We start from the raw sequence: 22,207 nt of genomic DNA on the forward strand, positions 1-22,207 counted from the left end.
AAGCGATTGACTGCAGGAATTGTACTTGTAGTGGAGTATTTTCACGGTTAGGTATTAGTACTTTTACTTTCTTTTAAAAAATATATACTTGCAGTGCGAATGGTGAATACACTTGGTTTTAGCATAATGGCTTATTTCACAATCATATATATTCAATGACTGGATTTTGATTATTGATCTTTTAATACATCTTTGACTGGTAAAGATAGAGCTAGTTTGAATGACTTTGTATACTGCTGCTGGATGTCTTATGTCAATGTTTATTAGTTTATCAATATATGTTATTAGGTAATAATCAGTATCTGTAAAGTAACTAAAGCTGGCAAATAAATATACTTGAAATACAATATTCGCTGTCAAAATAGAGTAGAAGTACAAAGTAGCATAACATTATTATAATTGAATTTATTATAATGACTAAAGTAAGTACACATACCTCAAAGTTGTACTTAAGTACAGTACTTGAGTAAAATGTACTTCATTACATCCACGTTGCAGCAGCCTCAGTTAGATTTAAATGTGTGTGTGTGATACCGATGAACATAAACATGCCCACAAACACACACATGCACGCCTGCGGAGCGTCTTAACGACTGTAATCAAAGTTAGCCCAGGTGTGTGTGTGTGTGTGTGTGTGTGTGTGTGTGTGTGTGTGTGTGTGTGTGTGTGTGTGTGTGTGTGTGTGTGTGTGTGTGTGTGTGTGTGTGTGTGTGTGTGTGTGTGTGTGTGTGTGTGTGTGTGTGTGTGTGTGTGTGTGTGTGTGTGTGTGTGTCTGCATCAGACCACACACTGCAGCTCCGCACAGTTTGAAGAGGAAACTAAATAAAAGGCCCAGCTGTCCCAAACACAGTGACTCTGATTCCCCTAAATGGAAGATTGTGTTGCATTGTTTAAAAGAAAGAGACGTATCGTTGAAATATTTAATGGCATCCTGCTTACAATCATTACGAGGAGAATCCCCCTTAAAACACTGTTTTCTGCAAACACAGCGTGATTCTGTTCTGCTTCTCCAAACACACAGAATGATGCGATAAGATGTTTTTCACGGTATGAAAGGTTGAAAAGCAAAAAAATGTTTCAAACATTTTAATTCATTAAGTTAAATGTGGATTTATTTATTTTTGGGCTAAAGAATAATCTGCACCTCAACCACCTACAAGGGTAAAACCAAGCTTTTAGTTGAATGTATTAATAATTAAAGGGTGTTATACTGTATATATACAGAATAATTCAGAAGCCTGGGACACTATTATACTTTTACATACAACATTTAAATCATTATACTTTTATTAAGGATTTTTTTTTTAATGCATAACTTTTACTTTTTAGTGGGTTTTATTGGTATTACTAGTTTTAACTAAAGAAAATGATCTAAATACTTCCTCTCTCATTGGTATGAGCATGTGGTATCTGATGGTGCTAGGTGGAAATCCACCATCAACATTCATGTCTAAGGCACCATTTATATATCCAATAGTTGTCATGTCATCACATTTCTCTCAAACGTTTTGAGTGGATGATTGACAGCCGATGTCTCCCCTCAGGACCAACGAGCTGCTGGTGGCGTTCCTGTCCAAGTACCGCAACATGAACTTCATCAAATCTCACGGCAGAGACAACGCACGGTGAGAAAAAGAGAGTTCAATCTTCATCACAGTTCCTCTTTAAAATCTCTGCTGATTGGAATCTTATTTTTTTTTAGGGGAGGTAGTTGTTTTTTGTAAAAAGATAATAATTACTCTTCACTTCCGCTTCTTCTTTCTGTTCTTCCTCTTAGCATCAGCATGAGTTTCAATAAAACAATGACAGTTTTAATTTAGATGTTACAATTAACACACCTTATAGATATCATATGTATATCATAAGAGTTTTACATTATATTATTAAGATAAAATGGCCGCTTACACAGGTTAAGTTTCTTAAAGCAGTATACGTGTAGCTCACTGCATCTGTCTGTATGTCAGTTTGAGTCATCATCTAAACTCTGGACACTCCTCTCAGATTCATTCGTAAGCAGGGTCTGGACCGTCTGTTCCTCGAGTGTGACACGCACATGTGGCGTCTCGGGGACCGTAAGATCCCAGAGGGCATTGCGGTGGACGGAGGCTCTGATTGGTTCCTGCTGAACCGGCCCTTCGTGGACTACGTGGTGAACTCCAAAGATGAGCTGGTCAGCAGCATGAAGAGCTTCTACGCCTACACACTGCTGCCTGCTGAGGTGACACACGAACACACACACACACACACACACACACACAGACAGACAGACAGACACTAATGTGACATTTTTTAGGTACTTTACTTGATACTTTGCTCGAGTATTTCCATTTTTATGCTACTTTATAATTGTACTTGTAATTAATTATTACTTTTTGTATTATTTTAACCATCAATTAATCTCACAATATTTTTATTTTATATTTTTTGCAGTCTGAAGTCTTGTGATGGACATTTTCTATTACTTTAACTTTTAACAAACGTCAAATTTATTGAATCTTTTGAAACATCGGATCAAAAATATCCTTATTCTCTTTATTTGTCACAGACAAAATATGCATATCAGAATTTGGCAGAAATTAGATTTTAAGATGCAATCATATAAAATATGTTACTTATTTTTAAAACAGATATCTGGCGCATCAAAATCATATTGCATCAATTAAAGAAAGTACATTAGATGAATCGCTTTTACTGAAGAGAATAAACGTGCGTGTCTTTCTGTCCCTGCAGTCGTTCTTCCACACGATTCTGGAGAACAGCGCCCACTGTGAGACGATGGTGGACAACAACCTGAGGCTCACCAACTGGAACCGCAAGCTGGGATGTAAATGTCAGTACAAACACATCGTGGACTGGTGCGGCTGCTCGCCCAACGACTTCAAGACCTCCGACCTGCCGCGCTTCCAGGTGAGACTTTAAACTAAATTAAGCTCATTTTGATATAAACTTTTGAAATGGAATAGATGTAGTTTATATGTTCTAATTTCTGGAAATGGTTTTGATGTTAATGAGGCAGTCAATACAAAATAAAATATACAAAACCTAAACCTTAAAGGTGGGGCAGGTCATTTTGGAGAAACCAGCTCGAGTGGCTAGAATTTGAAAATACACAGCCGGAACAAATCTGCCACTTCCTGACAGAGCCCCTCCTCCAACACACACGAACGCGCACATGACCAATGAGGGCACGAGATACATTTGTGCCCAGATGGAAGGCTGACAGGCAGGTAGGCCATCCAGTTACTTTAGCCGGGCCGGCTCAGATGATTGGTCGTGCTTTTTACAGCGCTACGGCTTCCACAGATGATTTTTTTAATGGATTTTTTGTCAAAGCACTTCAGATATTCATTGCTATCGGGATGTTAAGAGCATTCCATGGAATATAACAAAGTGTATCTCGAGCCGGTTTCTCAAACTTACCTACCCCACCTTTAAGTTAGAACACATTATTATAGCTATATTATTATAGATATATCTAATATTAGAGAAATATAAACAAAGAAAACTATTTATGTAAGTAGTTGCCACTTTTTACATTTAAATGTATATGCAATGAGGTAGAGGGTGAGTTCAATGTGTGTTAACTGTTAAGTGTTATTTTAAGGGGAAAATACTGTGGATTCTGGTTTTTAGAAAGGAAAACCACGAAGTTGGAAGTTCTCTGAACTCTGAGAAAACAAGATTACCTCAAATATATATAATGAAAGATTCAAGCAGTTTTTATCCTTTTGGTAAATGGACTGCATTTATATTGATTTCCAGTCTTTGCGGCCCCTCAAAGTGCCTTACAACAAATCAGCATTCATTCAGCCATTCACACACATTCATATTGAACAGAGGCAGAGGTGCCACCTGCTCAGGGAGACTAACATTCACACACACACTCACTCACACACTGTTGGCCATGGGAGCGATGTGGGGTTTATTCATTTGCTAAAAGACATGTTGACCCCAGCGGCCAGGAATCAAACCACCAACCCAACGATCAGTAGTTCACTCTACCTCCTGTGGCTCAAGGGCGGGCTAGGTTTCTGGCTCTCAATGGCTCTTCCAAAGCTAGTGTTTAATTTGATTTGAAGATATACAAATGTGACAGGTGTGGTTTGAACTTCTTGTTAATCTCAAAGCTTTCCCTGGTGTTCATTCTTTGGATTGTGTTGTTTTAATTGTGATAATGTTGCAGCCTTGCAACAGAGATGATAGTCGTTATGCCCGCCCTCCCTTCTCAGGGCCTCTGTGGCCCAGAATAGCTCCGTATTCACAAATGAGCAGTGGCCTCGGAGCGGCGGCCCTCGGCTCGCTGTAACCACAGACTCTGTGGCCGGGCTTCGGATGGTTTCTATGAGAGGAGCTGGTGCTGGAAACAGCTGGACTCTTGGTATTTTTAGAGCTCTGTAGCGAGTTGCTGCTGAGCTTTTTAAAGTTATCATTATTATAATGTGCGGGTTCGCTTGCTAGAAAGGCTGAGTCCTGAATGTGAGTGTCAGGAACACACATGTACAGTACTACACACACTCTTTTTTCTCTCCATCATTTAACCAAATCAATGTGTTTTAGGTTTCTTCCTGGAAGGAGTTTCCTCAAACTTGGCCCAAATGTCCACTAAGACTCTATGATTAAATTATACACATTTTGTGGTTAAAAGATCAAACATTTCATGCACTAATTATGACAATATCACACAATATTTTATTTTAAAACAACATTTTGTTTTCAGCCTCTCAAATAAGGAGACTTACGGCTCTTATGTTCTATATCATATTTTAGTGAATATATTTGAGGTTTGGATCAACAAATTAAGACATTAAAAAGTAAACAATCAAGAAAATAATACGCAGATTAATAGATAATGAAAGATGTTCCATCTCATGTTGTCGTGAATTTGTTTGTTTAGTAAATCCATGTTGTAAAAAAAATGGATAAAACTGCTGTAAAAGGTAAAATCCAAAGGCATGTTCACAATTGTGAAACCTGTGTACTAAATAAAGCTGCTCCTACAGGCGAGCAGCTGCTTGAGTCATATTTGGCTGACCTCGTTCACATAGAGAAAAGGCACTTCTATAAAGTTTCCCTCTGATGTTCTGATGAAGGAAAACAAAAAGCCTTTAACTAGTGGTTTCCTCTGTTTTATTAAGCTGTGTAAGGACACAGATTGTTAGGTAACGGCCCCAGAATAACCTCTGAGATAAATCTGCCGCTCGCTGCAGTCCGCATGGCCCTCATTATGTTGGGGTTTCCTGGCCCGCCGCTGCTGCCGGGGCCACCAGGAGCCGGCTGGGTGAGGTCATGACAGCATGGAGCCCGCCCTGCCTCCTCGAGAAACAGCGACATGATGAATTGTGTGTGTGTTTGTGCCTCGCCTCCAGTCTGGCCCCGACACCCTCCCTGAGGCCCTCTTTTCTAAGGTGTAGGGTATAAATGCAGCCGCTTCTGGACTAACTTCATTATATCCTTATCAACAAATGTAATGAGAAATAAATAATTAATCAAATAAATAATTTCACTTTTTCTACCTTTATCTTATGGCAACATAAAAGAATTATATGGTAAATAATTTTCATAGAACAATGTATCCATGATGAATAATCAGTCAGAATTGCAAGATGAGAAAATGCCAAGTATACTGTATTTATATGTGTAATGTTTTGTATTAATGCATTATTATAATGTTATACTGCATTACATATGTTGTTTTTACATAGTTGTTTTATATTGTATTTATTGTATTACAATGTGCACATTTTTACCATAACGTCTCTTGTTTATATCAATATTTTCAGTATTTCTTTTATTTCATAAAAAAAAAAATCAATTATGAATCTGAGGCATATAAAAGAAATAAAATATATATTTTTTAAAGTTGGTCTTACTCCAACCATCCTTCATTTTTGTTTGTATGTTTTGACTACAGCAAGCGTCGAGACCCACCTTCTTCGCCAGGAAGTTTGAGGCCAGCGTGAGCCAGGAGATCATCAACCAGCTGGACTCCTACCTATTTGGATCTCACCCCTCGGGGACCCCGGGGCTCCAGGCCTACTGGGAAAACATCTATGAGCATGAGACGGACGGCCCCGCCAGCCTATCAGACTCCACGCTCAGCCACTACCACGCCTTTACTCGTATGGGACTGTCCCGCGCCGCCAGCTCGCTGCAGGGACACCCCAATGACAACAGCTGCAGGTAAAAACATCCACATGTGAGAGGAAAAACTAAACCTACTTTTATTTGTGTTGTGAGAGAAATGTGTATGTATTGTACCAGTCAAAGTTTGGACACACCTTCTCATTCGAAGGTTTTTATTTATTTTAATTATTTTTTTAATTGTAGATTAATACTGAATAATCTAAACTATGAAAGACTACCTCATGAAGCTGACTGAGAGAAGCCAAGAGTGTGCAAAGTTGTCATCACGGCAAACGGGGGCTCCTTTGAATAATCTAAAATATAAAACATATTCTCGATTTTTTTTTTTTTTTTTGTTTACTACATAATTCCATGATATGTGTCTTTTCATAGTTTTGATGTCTTCAGTATTAATCTACAATGTATAAACACATTTAAATAAATAAATACCTTCGAATGAGAAGGTGTGTCCAAACTTTTGACTGGTACTGTATTAGCCACATTATATAAAGTTCTCCCAATACAATAATCAGTGGTGGACAAAGTACTTGGATATTTACTTTGGTAAAAGTAGTCACACCACAGTGTAAATACTTTGTTATAAGTAAAATGTAAGTATGTCAAGGTTTTACTTAATATTATAGAAAAGACACAAACACTCGAGATTCAGTGGGAAAAAACATGATTTCCTTTAACGGTCCCCTGAAACAGAACCATGAGTTAAAATGTAGATTGGAAACATTATGTTTTCATGCTGAACCTGTTTGGTTGAATTCGGTTGGTCATAATGTTGTCCAACAAACTGTGATGTAACAAAACACCTAGAACGAAACAGCCTGAAAAGTGGGTTTTTGGTCCAAGTCCCAAAAAGACAAACCCGGTTCAGTAATCTAACTCTGTATTTTAGCACAGATGTTACTGCTGTTAAATCCATGTCTTGATTGTCATTGGGCAAACATTTCACAAACGATATGATAAACTACTTTCTCTATTTTTCTCATTTGCCACTTGTATGGCATGACATTTGGCCGGGTCGCTGAATTGTATCATATTTGTGATAAATAAATCCTGCCGCATTACTTGCTTGTCAGTTAGCAGAAGTTTGATTTCCCATGTGCTCCCCTGAGACAGATAAGACTGTTTGGTTAAAATAGTCTTGTGTTTGCCTGTTTGATTTGGATTGTTTGGTTTGGTTTAACATTCTGTCCGTCAAACATTGGTGGGAACCAAACATTGAGACCACATTTGGTGATTAATGGTGTGTGCGGTGTGTGTATTTGGTGGTTACCAATATACAACCAAGCTATCTAATCAGTGTTGGCCAGCTGTCCTTTAAGCTTCATGTTAAGAGCTCTTAGTTGTGTCATTAGTCAGTGCGACAGGAAAAGCGAATCTGCTAACGTGGCAAAAAGGCAACGATGGATCACTTTGGACTTGGTTTTATTCATTGATGCGAACTAAAGGCAAAACAACCTCAAGTCAAATGTTACGATGTAATGGCCTTATTGTCATGTAGAGCTGTTTTTGGCTATACGAAAAGACGGGCAATAAAACTTTCAACAATGAAACATACAATACTTGGGACATCAAAATGAATACAATGCAATGAAGTCCTCTGCCACCATAAGTGTATCAGGATTATTCAGTCGCTGGCTCAGTACATTTAGGCAGAGAGACACTGCTGAATCTCTGTCTGATGGGATCGAGGAGGACGTGCAGATGAAATGTGTCTTTCCACTAGACTCACTAAACCTGTGTGTGTGTGTGTGTGTGTGTGTGTGTGTGTGTGTGTGTGTGTGTGTGTGTGTGTGTGTGTGTGTGTGTGTGTGTGTGTGTGTGTGTGTGTGTGTGTGTGGGTGTGTGTGTGTGTGTGTGTGTGTGTGTGTGTGTGTGTGTGTGTGTGTGTGTGTGTGTGTGTGTGTGTGTGTGCGTGTCCAAATTAAATATAAAGATAACTCCAGCTTGTCCTGGGATACAACCAGGCTACAGTGTCTGCAGACTGGATTTTTCCAGCAGAGTGTGTGTGTGTGTGTGGAGGGGTGGAGACCCACAGTAGGTACAAGGAGGTGGTTGTTGTTGGAGTTTGGGTGGGGATGGGTGGGGGCAGCATTATGGGAAGTGTATGTGAAGGGGGGACAAGGGTGCAGGAGTAAAACAGGACTTGTCTGTTCCCCCAACTTGTGATTTCAGTCTGAGAACATGAACACACTAATGTGTGGATATATTTAAACATGCTTCCATCCATATCCAAAACGGAGCTCTACTAGGAACCCACTGCTAAGCTGTTGGAATTTAACAAGCAGTCTGTTCATGCTTTTGCTCCATTCTGACTCATCTCATGTTTCTGTACAGCTGATCACATGCTACAGGTGGGTTTCCATGATGGGTTTGTATCAGTTTAAAACTGCTAACTAAGGTCCAGGTGTTTTCTGGGCTCTGAATTCAAGAGTTCTTTTGAACCCGTGTTTTACACTGATTAAGTCTTCTGAACAGAGGGACATGACAAGAATAAAACTCCTAGCTTCTCAAAGGACAATAACATTTCTTGTGCACATGATATAAAATGCATATATTATATTTTAACAATCTGTTGTCTATTTCATATTCAGTTTTGTGTGTGCACTCCTTAGTCATCAACATTTTGAAAACCCCTGGTAAAGGATGTTATAAAATATGCCATATTAGGCTATGATATGTCATTAAAAAAAGTCATAAAATATAATGTAAAAAAGTATAAAGTATAGCATGCCATAAAAAATGTCATTAAAACTAAAGAAAATTGAGGATTTCATAAAGATGTCATACACATTATAGTATAGTATATCATAAAATAGAACACAAATATTCAATAAAATAATGCTAGTTTAGTGTGTCACTAAAATAAAAAAAATATTGTTTGTCTTTAAAAAGACAAAGATAGAAATGTAACTTTGCAAAGATGTTTTTAAATGTGTCCGCTTCATTGCAGCATGTTCTCAGTACAGTGTGTGTTCCTCTCTCAGGTTCATGTCCACGAGCCACCCCGTATCCGTCCACCTCTACTTCCTGTCAGACAAGTTCCAGGGCTACCTTCTGCGCCACGTGGCCATCAACCGAGCCTCCGCCCAGCTGGAGAGCCTGGAGACCTGGGTGACCTCCAAAGACCACTACACCCCCGCCAGCCCCCCCCAACCCAACAACAGGCTGCAGCACGTCCAGGTCAGCACACACACAGTACATTGTTATGACCAGTAGGTGATATTATGTATGTAGAAGTTCTGAGAAAATAGAAAGTCGTTTATTAACACAGCCAGAAAACTAGCTTGTTGACGTTCTCAGGGACCTAAACACTTCCATGACCCTCTCCCTGTTCTCCAGGTGGGGGCGGACTGGGACCCTAAGGAGCGTATCTTCAGGAACTGGGGGGGTCTGCTGGGCCCCAGGGACGAGCCGGTTGCCGTGCAGCGCTGGAGCCGCAGCCAGACCAACCTGACGGCCACCGTGGTGTGGATCGACCCCACCAACGTCATCGCCGCCACCTACGACATCCTGGTGGACGCCTCCGCCGAGGTCACGCACTACCGGCCGCCCCTCAGCCCCCCGCTGAGGCCCGGCCTGTGGACCCTCAGGGTGCTGCACCACTGGAACCTGCTGGGCCAGACCAGCTTCATCATGGCCCCGCTCGAGTTCCACCGGCAGCAGCCCATTCAGCAAGGTGAGGGGGGGAGACACCCTAAATGCATCTACACATTAAATCATGACATCTAGCTGATGCTTTAATACTAACTCAATTAAAAGTGATCAACCAAGAAGATACAAACTTAGAACGGCAAGAAACGTACATAAGCCAAACCATGTCAAGGACTATAATATTTTTAGATAGATTTGAATAGCTAAGGTGCAGACATAACAGGTCTCCAGTGGAAGATGTGTAGACTTTCAGCAGCCCTGATCAGCCGTCTTTAACCTCAGGGTCAGGGGAGCCGCCAGGGATTTTGGGCTCCATGAAAAGATATCACATTGGGCCCCACCACCAGGCCCAGGCCACGCCAACCAAGCACTATACTGTAACCACACCTCCAGAACCCAACCGACTCATGTATGCTTTAAATAACTCTACCTGTACAGGCTTGCATCTATCTTGTAGTCCAATACTAATTTATGGTGTATGTGCCTTTTTAATAACATTTTTGAATGGAACATTCATAAATCAAAAATAAATATAACTTAAATATACATGACCTCGTAAATTAAAATAAAGTGAACATTAACACCAATATTATCATTTATAAAATGCTATAAAAAAATAACATAAGCAGCAGATTTTTTAATTAAATATACCAACTACAAAATAAGCGGGTATTAAAGTGTAAACGGACAACAAAACGGAAATGGAAATGAAAAGGCCTGATGGTGGTGCTAAATCAGAGCAACACTGGGTGACATACTGTCGCCCTTTAGTCCCTCTCTCTTGTCTTTCTCTCCTTTCTTTTCTTTTTGAAAGCCTGACTTTGTTAGTCGTTGAGACATCGTACACATGTAAGTACTCGCATCCCTGCTCACATGCTCTTACTCTGCTAGAAAATGCGGTGCCGCACTGCGTTTGGAGACAGGACCAAACCATTACATGTAAATAGAGGGGGGTGTACAGAGGCTTTGGATAATGAACTTTTCGAACAAAAATAAGTTAAATGAATCGTAAGTTTAGTGAGTACATTATCAATATAATGTTATATTAATGTTAATTATTGATGATTGATGAAAGGTTACTTAAAAATGTTTTCTTAATGTTCTACATTTGTTGGGGCCCCTGTCAGTCACGGGCCCTTAGAATCGTCCTAACTTTTCACCCCCTTACGGCGGCCCTGCTCAGGGTAACAATAGCCCGGCACAAAAAGAATCTACTTCTTCTTAATATTTACCGAAGACTGACTGTTACAAATGTAAAGATGTCGGCCAGCTGTGATTGGTTGCTCCTCGTCACATGGCATGTGGTGCGGGGCTACTGCGTTCAAAAAGTGAATCTGGGCACAGCCGTTACTGAAAAACATGAATTTGGAGGTGCAGCACCACTCCTACTCTGCCTGTGATATTTCCCAGTTAACTCTTAAGTGTTTTTTGCAGTTGTTCCTTTTGTGCTGCAAGGGTCTGGGTTTGTTGTATGCTGTACAATCTGTAAAGCCCCCTGAAACAAATTTGTAATTTCTGATATTAGGCTGTGTAAATCATGTAGGACACTTAGGATCAAATATACTGTCAAAAATGAGGCAGGCTGACTTTATTTGCAGGACTTCAATTATTGAATACATATTTAATTGTTAATTAGCTCTTTTGTCAACATGCCTTAAACATGTTGCAATAACCTTTTGGTGAAATAACGTTGAGGTAGGTTTAAGAGGATAGGAGCTAATAAATGTATTTTATTCATACATTTTTCGATTTCTTTCAGCATTGTTTCTGATTATTCATGTACTGTCTTGCTATGGATTAGGAACTTTAGGTTGTTGAATATATGTTCAAGTAAATATTTGTATTGGTGCATCCCTTATTACAGTATATAGCATTGTAGCACATTTTCAGACGTTAAAAAAGTCCTTATTACATGGTCCAGTAACTTGTATTGTCTATAAGCATCGTTTTGTGGAGTGACCTAGTACTACTATTCCGCTAGTCAGTAAAATATCACTAATTTGGCACAATGCCTGCAGCACAGGGGTCAATGTAGTCTTTATGTCAAAAGCTAATACTTAAATTACACACACAGAGCAGAGGCCCTGTGTGTGTGTTTGTGTGTGTGTGTGTGTGTGTGTGTGTGTGTGTGTGTGTGTGTGTGTGTGTGTGTGTGTGTGTGTGTGTGTGTGTGTGTGTGTGTGTGTGTGTGTGTGTGTGTGTGTGTGTGTGTGTGTGTGTGTGTGTGTGTGTGTGTGTGTGTGTGTGTGTGTGTGTGTGTGTGTGTGTGTGTGTGTGTGTGTGTGTGTATTGTGTGTATGTGTGTTTGGAGATAACTAAGTAAAGCCTGGGATATGAATAGATGGTGATGTTTTATTGGCTGCTGTCATAAAGGGAAGATGGAGGGTGACGTGATCTGATCAGAGTGTGTGTGTGACATCAGGTGCCTGTGTGTTAAAATATAACATGTTCACTTCTAGACTGTCTTTTTTTACTTCCATAACATAATGACATCACTATGTAACACTCGCGCTTCTATTGGCTTCTGCTCCAATACACTGTACATCATAGGCTAAAGGGTGGGACATCTTTAAGTGGTTGACCAATCTCAGCAGAACCTACCACCTAACCAATCAGAGCAGACTGGGCTCTGGTTTCAGACAGAGGGGGAATTTTGAACTTTGGGATTTTAGCCTTTGCTGAACATTAACATGCACAAAACATATACAACACACAAAAGGAAAGGGAAAACCCCCAAAAGCATAATAGGGCCTCTTTGAAGCATGCAAACACGTCACAGTCGAGGCACCAAACACCAAAATGAACCTGAACATTTGTATAATAGGGCCCCTTTAAAGAAAAGAATCAATAATGTAATTTACAATTTTTTTGTGGTCAATCGACTTTCAAAGTCAAAACATGTTATGTAGCCCAATATCACATAATACAAAATGGTCTTCCTCTGTCCTTCGACACTCGCATTAGACTCCCATAGAAACCCTACAATTGATGGCGATAAACTGTTACAAACCTCTGGTATAGCAACATAACAACATTACCAAACAAATGAAAGTGATAATGGATCCAGCAGGATGTCAAAAAGCGTGTGCATCATCAAAAGGTTTTTCTAGTGCAGAGTGTGCTCACCTTTTTCACCACTCTTCTCTCCTCTCTCCTCTCTCCTCTCTCCTCTCCCCTCCCCCTCTCCTCCCCCCTCTCCTCCGGGGGTCCAGAGGACACCCTGCGGCTGCACAGCGGCCCGCCCAAGAACTCCTACATGGAGCAGAGCTTCCACGGCCTGAACCCCGTGCTGCGGCTGCCGGTGAGTCTGGGGGCAGTGGAGGAGGCGGAGGCCAACGCCGGCCTGACGGGGGCGCCGCTGCGTCGCTGGCTGGACCGCCTGCTGGAGGGCCACTGGTCGGCCACGGACGTCTGCTCCATGGGCCCCAGCGTGTGTCCCATCATGCAGCGCTGCAAGCTCACCCCCTGGAGCTCCGCCAGCCCCGACCCAAAGTCTGAGCTCAGCCCCCCCAGAGAGGACGGGAGGATCAGGTAGCAGACGTACGGACTGAGGGAGGACACAAGGAACACATGAAGGAAGACACACGTCCTGTCTGATATTTATTTATTTAAAAGTGTGTGCAACGTTACAGTGAAAGGGATTAATGAAACTCTGGAGGCAGCGACGGGTAGAAGAGAGGAAGCATCTCCTTCAGTCCTCCGTCAGTCTGCTGCTCTCATTGTTGCTTGGGACATCATGCTGTGTGCGAGTGTGAATAAGTGTGTGTGGACGCGGTGTGTCAGAAGAACTCTATACCTCCTGATGTGAGCGTTTCCCTGGGGGAAGGTAGGCAGGTGTTACATGTTCAGATGCTGAAATATAAAACAGTTGGTCCTTGAAGACCAATTCATACTCTCTGTGTCCATGAAGGTCCCGAGCCCCCTGGAAGAGCGCCTGGCTTTGAGCTCATTTGTATCTTGGCCAGTCGGTGGAATTATAACTGTTCTGTCTCAAGATGACGTGCAGCACACCTCTAGCTGGAAGAAACAGGAAAACATGAGCAAGCAATAGAAATATGTCATATTTATTTTGTATTATTTATTTGGTGCCAAAATGACCATTTAATTCAAAAGTGTTCAAAACAAAGAACTGTCTGAATCCTTCAGTCAGCGTATTTTATTGGACTTTACACACGTTTTGAGTCAGTGGCTAATATTTCATATGCTGGAATTTGCTTTGACAAAACCATCTGCCTTGGTTGTGCGGTGTCTAACGGTTACAACATTTTGTATAATTGGTCTCAAAAAACCAAATGGTATCAGTTATAATGAAATGATTGGATGGAAAACGTGTAATGATATACCTATCAGCAGTAAACAGAGCACAAGTTAAGCCTTGGAAGGGAATATTGTTCTGTATGTCTGAACACAGAGCCAAAAAGGTACATATAAAATAAGTTATGCAGATAAATAAGTTAGATAAATTGATAATTGAATGTGATAAGAAGAGATTTGTTCCACAATTAATATTCCTGTATTCAGAATATCAGATTGTAGTACTCTGGAAAGTTAATGGGCAAAAGCTAATTCTCGAAACATTTTTGGTTCCTTCCATACTAAAAAAAAAAGATATACCCATGCATAAAGTGTTTCGCTGAGAGTTGAGTTTGAGTGTAGTGCGGGGGAGAGGAGACCACCGACACAGGTTTTTCACGTTTAGATTTCCATGCTGCTCTGTGATGGACATTGTGCCAAGACGTTAAATATTCATAGGCTTGCACCAGTTAGGATGAAGGTTACACTGTGTGGCTTTTAAGAGCAGTGACGCATAAGAGGCTTATGTAAACAACAGCTTTAGTAACGGTTTTTTAAAGACTTGGCTAATATTTTAAGTTTAGTCAGAGACACTGAACATAAACAATACTGTTAGTGAAAACAAATCTGAAAGGTTGGTTAACTGGATTAAATGTCAGTTCAGTCTCATTCGATAGAGTTTGGAATTGTAGCTACATAAGATTTTATTTATTAATCTTCAGTTTTTTTATGGATTACACAAACTACATTTAAAAAATAATTCAGCTTTAGATGAGCCAGGCTAGCCTTTCCCACCTGCTTTCAGTCTTTATGAGATGATCATATTTTTTTGTTAATTTACAGCAAGAAAGGGAATAAATGTTCTCCTGAAAATGTCCAAATATTACTTTTCAACCCCACCCTACAAATGTTACTTGTTTTACCAAATAACAACTAACAAAGCTTGATCCTCGCTGGTGCAATCCATCTTTTGTTTGATACTATAAAAACTGATATTTACTATTTTTTGATAAATCATTTCAATGTGTGTAGTTGCCATGTGACTATTATTGGGACCAAAACTGGGGAGGAGTGTTTATGTTTTGTTTTAACCATGAGAGTGAAGCTGAGAATTGTTGTTCTGTGACAGTCAGCACTTTACATATAGCATATGGTCACAAAAAGGATTGTGACTATTATATATAAATTATTATTTGAAATGGTCGCCTGGTGCAGATGTTACCAGATGTTATGTTTCAGCACAGTGTTGGTGGGTGTAGCCCTGAAAGAGCCATCTTCTGTTAAATATATCAGACATTTACTGCCACTAGATTAAGGGTTCAAATGACAGCAACAGGTACGATCTGGTTATGTTTTAACCTTTGGATTTCTGAAATAGACGGAGGACATTTCCCTTGTTGTGAATTCTTTACTTTTATTATGTAAAAAGCATAATATAAAAAAAATAGGTTCACCTGTAAGGGAGATTATTAGGAAAGATAATATGCAAGAATGAGGGCAAGAGCACCAATAAATAACTGAAATTACTAAATAAAAACAGTATTTTGCTTAACATTCAAGACGGTAGCCTAACTTTGAAATAGTTCTTTATGGTTTTGTGTCAACAAAATACTAAGATTTATTCATGAAAAACCCTATTGCTGAATTAAATCTGGATTTATTTCGGTTCTGGGACAAAAGCTGTAAAACAAAGCGGGCTCTTGTTTTGAAATGTAGCATGAGGGGTATATAGGTCTAAAGGAGATGTTCACCACAAAGACGTGAAAAAAACGTTAGTTAATCCAACAGTCATTTGGTTTAAATGTCGCATCATTCGATTCACACAAAATCTTCGGTTTTAAATACATTTCTTATGGACAGAGTTTTCAGAATGATTTTTTTGTAAAATGTAAACATTATTTATTAATTAACACACACATACAATAATTTTGCCTTTATGCTTCATTTTTGCATCATGTCAGTCTCAGAGAAAGTCCTGAATGTTAAAAAGACATTTTATTTTCTTTGCTGCACAATGTTAATTTGAATATTAAGAGCCATTTTATGTCCGATATGTACTTTTCATATAACGAGTGAGTCGATGTAATTCAGTATTTTGTAAAATACTCTGACGGTGTACAGTTTCTAAGTTAAGATGATGATGGTGCCACAGAAGTCATGTGACTGTTTATAAGAATTTTTAAATGTTGATAAAGTTTTCAGATTCTGTAATTATTATTTCATATGTTTTTCTCACACTTAAATTCAGTTTGTTGCTTTTATTTCCAGTCCAACCCTTTTTGGACCAAGGGTCAAGTGCCATTTTTGTCTGTGTTTTTTTTTTTCTCTCTCTCTCTCTCTCTCTCTCTCTCTCTCTCTCTCTCTCAGTGGGAGTAGTGCTGTGCCTTAGATGTTATCATGTTTTAGGAAATGGTCTCTGAAAGCATCAAAAACTCTAAATGTCCAAAAGCCAAAAAAAAAGTAGTAAGAATTTCTGTGAATGCCTTATAAATGACCTTAGCGATTTTGAAGTACATTTTTTGGAAATAAAACTGAATCTCCCTTTATTTTGTGCCTGTCGATTTATTTCCGATTGATGTATAAACAGGTCATTCCGGTGTGGGTCAGAGCGAGGGCATCATGGAGAAAAACCTCAAAGACTGTAATGTAACTGTCACATTTACTCTTCCAAAAAGGTACTTAGGTTTTATTTTCAAGCTACCTCATACCTCATAATGCCTATATATACTTTTAATTAAGGAAGTATTTTGGAGGAATTGTATTCATATAATAAAGTATTTTTACATCATTTTACTGCTACTAACAACTCAGTTTTATCTGCATATTTATAAGATAAGGGACAAATCTGTTTAGCAGACCCCAGGTGTCGCCTCCTCTGTGGGTCCCAAACCCCATGCTGGGAACCACTGCACTAGAACACCAAATGTGGATTTATCCACTTTTAAATAGACCCTTACTGTGGGGGAAACTTCTGAAGCAATTGGAGTCAGGACTCAGAGAGACACGAGGAGAGTTGGAGCTTTGATGGCAAACACTGATGGTTTAGAGCTTCGGCCGGAGAATTCACAAGACATGTCACGGGCCACAAGTTGACCACACGGTTGAGATGCCACAATCAATTCTGAAGAACTCTTCTGTAGTTCCAGATTTTAACTAGTTCAGAGTGTAATAATCAACATTCTTCATCAGCGAGACTAAACAAATATGGACCCTGAATCTAACTAGAGCTGTCGTCCATAGAAAAGAATGTGCGCCAGGGAACCTACGTTCCTGAGAAAAGAAGGGCTTCTAGATGTCCCTGAACAATAAACTATCTCATGTCAGCTTGTGCTCGGTCATAAGCTGGCAACAACAATGCTCCCAAGCTGCCCCTCCTTAAGAGAAATAGCAGCAATACCCAAGGCCGTAGAACTATGCCATGGGAAAAGAGACACTAAACTAGAAAACTATGAACTGGGTCGAAGGTTGAATACCTAAGCAAATGATTCCCCAACACTTACAAATACACTTATGTCATTTTAAAGATTTACATTATCAGGGGTCTATTTTAAAAAGTAATGAAGGAGATACAAAGACATTTGTTGATTTTGGGTTTGTTAATCAGTTTAGCCCTGAGCCTGTTTTTCAGGTCTCAGACTCGAAAATGACATTCCCAGAACAAATGACCATACCCTTCTAAAAGGGTTAAATTAATAATCTTTTTTCTCAAAGTAATGATAAACCTGTGAGTTGGATGTAGAAAAGTCAGAATCAATATAGATGTTTTTTATTTTAAAGAAAATTCAGATTGAACATGGTAAAAACCTGTAAATTATAGTGTCCGTCCAAAGATTATTTTTTACTTACAGTGAAAACTACCCTTGGATGATGGGTTAGTAGACTAAAAGCTTTAGGAATCCAAAGTACAACATATAATAAGTACCCTGTATCAAGATTGATGCAAAACAAGTGACATTTGATCTTTTTAGAGAGGTTTAGCAAAAAAAACTGTGGGTTTTACCGTTTCTCTGGAACCCATTGGTCGATTTTGGTGATTGACATCTCTTTCTGACCGTTAGAGCCAATAGAATCGAAGGGGAATCTCTCCACATACACACTTGGTAAAACAAAAAGGTGGGGGATTCGCGCTCATAGTTTTGCTCCAGAGTGAAGCTGTCTCTAGGTCTGACATCTCAAAACCGAAAAGCAGATTTATTGCTCATGGATTATCAGAAATCATTAGTGATGGCGAGATGAAGCCTTATGAAGGGTTCATCTCATGGGCTTCATTTGAACACAAACCCCCTGTTGGTCAAACTGTGTAAAATAGGCAGATTGGACGTCTCAACAGCTCCATCTCATACCGAGTTCCCAATGATTAACGCCTTAGAATAACTCTTAACAACGAACATAAAATCATATTTTCATGTTAACAATATTGTGTTTGTTCCAGTTTAATGATTGTGATTGAAAAGCCTAAGGAGGCTGGTACACATTGCAAAGAGGGATTTGTATTCCTTAATAATATTCGTAAACTTAACCATGTTGTAGCCTGAGAAAGGCTAAACCATATCACAGAATACATTTATTAACTGCATTATCTCATTTAGCTGTAGCTTTTATAAATAAAAAAAGACGCATTGACCAGTCGTTGAACCAGGGACCCTGCGGTTGTGAGTCAACTGCTTTCCAGCTGAGCCACAGCACACACACTGAATCTATGCTTACTTGAAAAAACTATAGTTTATTTATTCCTGTATTTATTCATTTATTTATTCATGTTTTTATTCCTATATTTATTTATGCTTTTATTTATTTGTACTTATGACATGTTCCGACCTCTATATAAGTGAGGGTCTGTGCTCTCTTAATTCCATCATGTCACCGGGCCCGGGTACAGGAAGGGTAATGTTCATTATATATCCATGGCAGTGACGTGCGGTGAGGTTCATGGCTGGTGAGGCACTGACTCTTTCAGAGTCAGATTTACAAATATTATATTTTGACCTTAATCGAAATGTTCGGTTATTTTCAAAAGCTTTTTTAGTCTGATGCTTCGATTCATTTTAAACAGACTGTTCAACAAAAGGATATCCAACATCTAAATATTGGATTGTTCTTTCTTAGTAAGATCCCATGTTCATTACAATTGTTGTCTTACTCTTACCTTGACTTGAAGATGAAGTCCATGCTATCCTTCTGGACAACAATCTCCATTACATTTTTGTAAAAGTCCTCCTTATCTTCCTGTAGTTTCAAAAGTCTAGTTTGTTGTTTGCGTCTACCGTCTCTGCGTAGAATAACAGTAGCAACAAGAACCTGTGGGCTCACTTGCGCCACCTTCAGTGCGGCAGAGGTTATGGCTGCCTCCCCTGGTGCTTTTTTCATTGCCGTTGTATGATGAGACCAGCGAGCCTAAATATCATACGTTAAATAAGTTATTTAGAGACTATGGATGGCGAGGATAAATGTAATAAAGAGATCTACAAACATTACATTTGTGACCTACAGTGAGATGGTAACAGGCATGCGCTTAGGGCCCGCTTTCCAGCCAGTTTCTGTGGGGTGACGCATTCTGAGTTGAGGCAGATTTCATCTGTGCCTCACTTTACCCCACAGTAACGGCCCGTCCACACACAGGCATGAAAAAAATCTTGAAAAATCTTGATGCCGGGCGTGTCTGAAGCTTGGCGATTTCACGCGCCCAAGGCGACCAACAACCAATCCGGAATCTCCCGCCCGCCCCCGGGCATACACCTAATTATATTATATATATTATTATTATATATTATATTAATATATATATTATATTTTATGCTACATTACTAGCTGTCCATTCAATATTAAAACGAAGTAAACTGGATATAAACTCCCCAAACAGGTGAAAACCTACAAGTTTCACCAACTGTCTCTGCCACCTCCCTCCATGGCTGGTTCCTCCGGTTTAGGTCCCGGTAGGTGAACAGAGAGCAGTCGTAAAGGACCGGGACATTTCCTACAGCGATGATTAATTTATCCTCCATTTTATGACATATGGAAAAGACCTCCGGTATCTGCATACACGCGGTTTGATTGGCTAGCGCTTGTACTGGCGGGATTTGCATAAACGGGATTTGTTTGGCTGATGCCAGCTTCGAAAGCATCGGGAGCATCAAAAGTTGAACATTGCTCAACTTCTGATGCTCACATGGCTTGCAAAGCCATGCTCCGCTCCCCACAATGCAGTTCGGCGAATATTAAAAATCTTCTACGTCACCCCATTCAAGTGAATGGGCGAAGCTTTGAAATATTTTTTCATGCCTGTGTGTGGACGGGCTTGTGTGGACTGTGTGGCTTGTGTGACTGTTTGGCTTGTGTGGACTGGCTTGAGCGCGCTCACAAAATAAGTGCCCGCGTTAAATTAGTGCCCGCGCTCCAGCCAGTTACTGTGAGTTTACGAGAGGCAGAGCTCGTCCCTGCCTCACTTCTCATCGCTACCCGTAGTTGTAGCTGTAGTGTTGTCATTTGGTATGTGTATCTTGCTTTGTTATAGACAACTCAGGAGACAGCGAGTATCGTTAACTGTGCTTTATTCCCGCTCTGTACTACCTAATAACTGGTGTCACACATATAGTATGTCACAACATTACATCCCTCCCTTATTTCAGGTGAACATTGAGTTTTGATATTAACGAAATGTAAATAAGAATTTCAGTAAGAAAGGTCTCTTATTCTTAGTAATCAAATAAAGAAATGAATATCTCAATGTTTTAACTTAAATGACTGAGTCTTCTTTGTCACTAGCAAAAATTTCCTATCTGCAGTCTCTTGACTTCTTTAAGTCATATTTCAGCAAGACGTTGTGGTGGTCTCCTGTTTGTTCTGCTTGAATATCTGGTTGGAACAGGGCCTTCGGGGTTGATATTCTCGTTTTGGAGCTGATGAGTTTCCTCATCTGGTGGGTCAGGAAGTTGTAGATCCAGATCATCCTCTTTGTCAGTCATTCCTGAGTCAGATCCAATAGGAAGTGAAGGTGGGAGCAGTTTGAAGTGGGAGGAGTTTCGTGTTATCTCATGTCCTGGGCGAGCTGCTGTCACCATTGATTCTCTGATCTTCACGATGGTGTAAGGTTTGCTTCCATAAGGAGTCATGAGCTTGCCTTTGATATTCTGACGGCATAGCACAATGTCACCTGGTTTGAGGATAGAAGGTCGAGCTCAATATCTTGGAGTTTGGTGTCAGGTGTGTGATGTTGAGTCACATGAAGAGCGGGGAGAGTGGTGTTGAGTTTTCTCCCAAACATTAACTCGGCTGGAGTCAGCTGTGTAGTACCGTGTGGGGATGCACGGTAATTTCTAAGAAAACTGTAGAGGTTCTGTTTCCATGGTTTTCCTTCAGTGTGTGTGGCTGTTATTGTTTTCTTCAATGTTTTCATGAAGCGTTCAGCTTCTGCATTAGCTCTCGGCCAATACGGTGTTATTTTTCTGTGTTTGAATCCGAGATAGTGGCTGAAATCTTTGAATGGCTGTCCATTGAATGGAGGTCCATTATCTGTTTTCACCACATGTGGGATACCATAGGATGAGAAGATTCTGTCCAGTTTGGGAATCACTGTAGTGGCTGCTGTGGACTTTAGTATCTCAACTTCGGGGAACCTGGAATACTCATCAATAACCACAAGCAGGTAATCACCTGATGGGAAAGGTCCTGTAAAGTCAATAGAAACATTTTGCCATGGACCTTTGGGAAGTTCAGACATATTAAGTGGTTCCATTTGATTCTGGGAGGTTGCTGCTTGACATGGTATGCAGTGTTTTATCATCTTTTCCACCATTTCATCTATGCCTGGAAACCATACCTTTTCCCTTACCAGTTGTTTGGTCTTAACAATGCCAAGATGACCGTCATGGGCTAGGCTTATTGCCTTACGTTGGAGAGAGGTAGGTAGCACAAGTCGTGTTCCTCTGAGAATGACATTCTCTCCAGCGTTGACTGTCAGTTCGTTTCGTAGGCGGTAGAGTGCTTTCAGCATTGGATAATCAGTGTAGTCTGAGTCCTGTGGTGCATGTCTCCAGTGTCCTGCACTCAAAAAATGCATCACTTTACATAATGTAGGATCATTCTTTGTTTCTGTTTGAACTTCTGCAAGTGTCATTGCCTTTGG

The 22,207-nt window shown here is 40.1% G+C and overlaps 1 protein-coding gene across 1 annotated transcript in view; it reads left to right on the forward strand.

Annotated features, from left to right (window-relative positions):
- The window catches only part of LOC117450518 (xylosyltransferase 1-like), a 37,208-nt gene extending 20,577 nt beyond the window's left edge, over window positions 1-16,631 (forward strand). The window contains exons 5-11 of the mRNA XM_034088328.1: window positions 1,545-1,625; window positions 2,002-2,218; window positions 2,731-2,907; window positions 5,912-6,180; window positions 9,126-9,321; window positions 9,481-9,817; window positions 13,005-16,631. Coding sequence (XP_033944219.1) covers window positions 1,545-1,625; window positions 2,002-2,218; window positions 2,731-2,907; window positions 5,912-6,180; window positions 9,126-9,321; window positions 9,481-9,817; window positions 13,005-13,327 — 1,600 coding nt within the window. The 3' untranslated portion in view covers window positions 13,328-16,631. The remainder of the gene's footprint in view (window positions 1-1,544; window positions 1,626-2,001; window positions 2,219-2,730; window positions 2,908-5,911; window positions 6,181-9,125; window positions 9,322-9,480; window positions 9,818-13,004) is intronic.
- Window positions 16,632-22,207: the final 5,576 nt, after the last annotated feature.

The sequence above is a fragment of the Pseudochaenichthys georgianus genome, chromosome 8 (genome assembly GCF_902827115.2).
Source record: "Pseudochaenichthys georgianus chromosome 8, fPseGeo1.2, whole genome shotgun sequence".
Taxonomy (NCBI): domain Eukaryota; kingdom Metazoa; phylum Chordata; class Actinopteri; order Perciformes; family Channichthyidae; genus Pseudochaenichthys; species Pseudochaenichthys georgianus.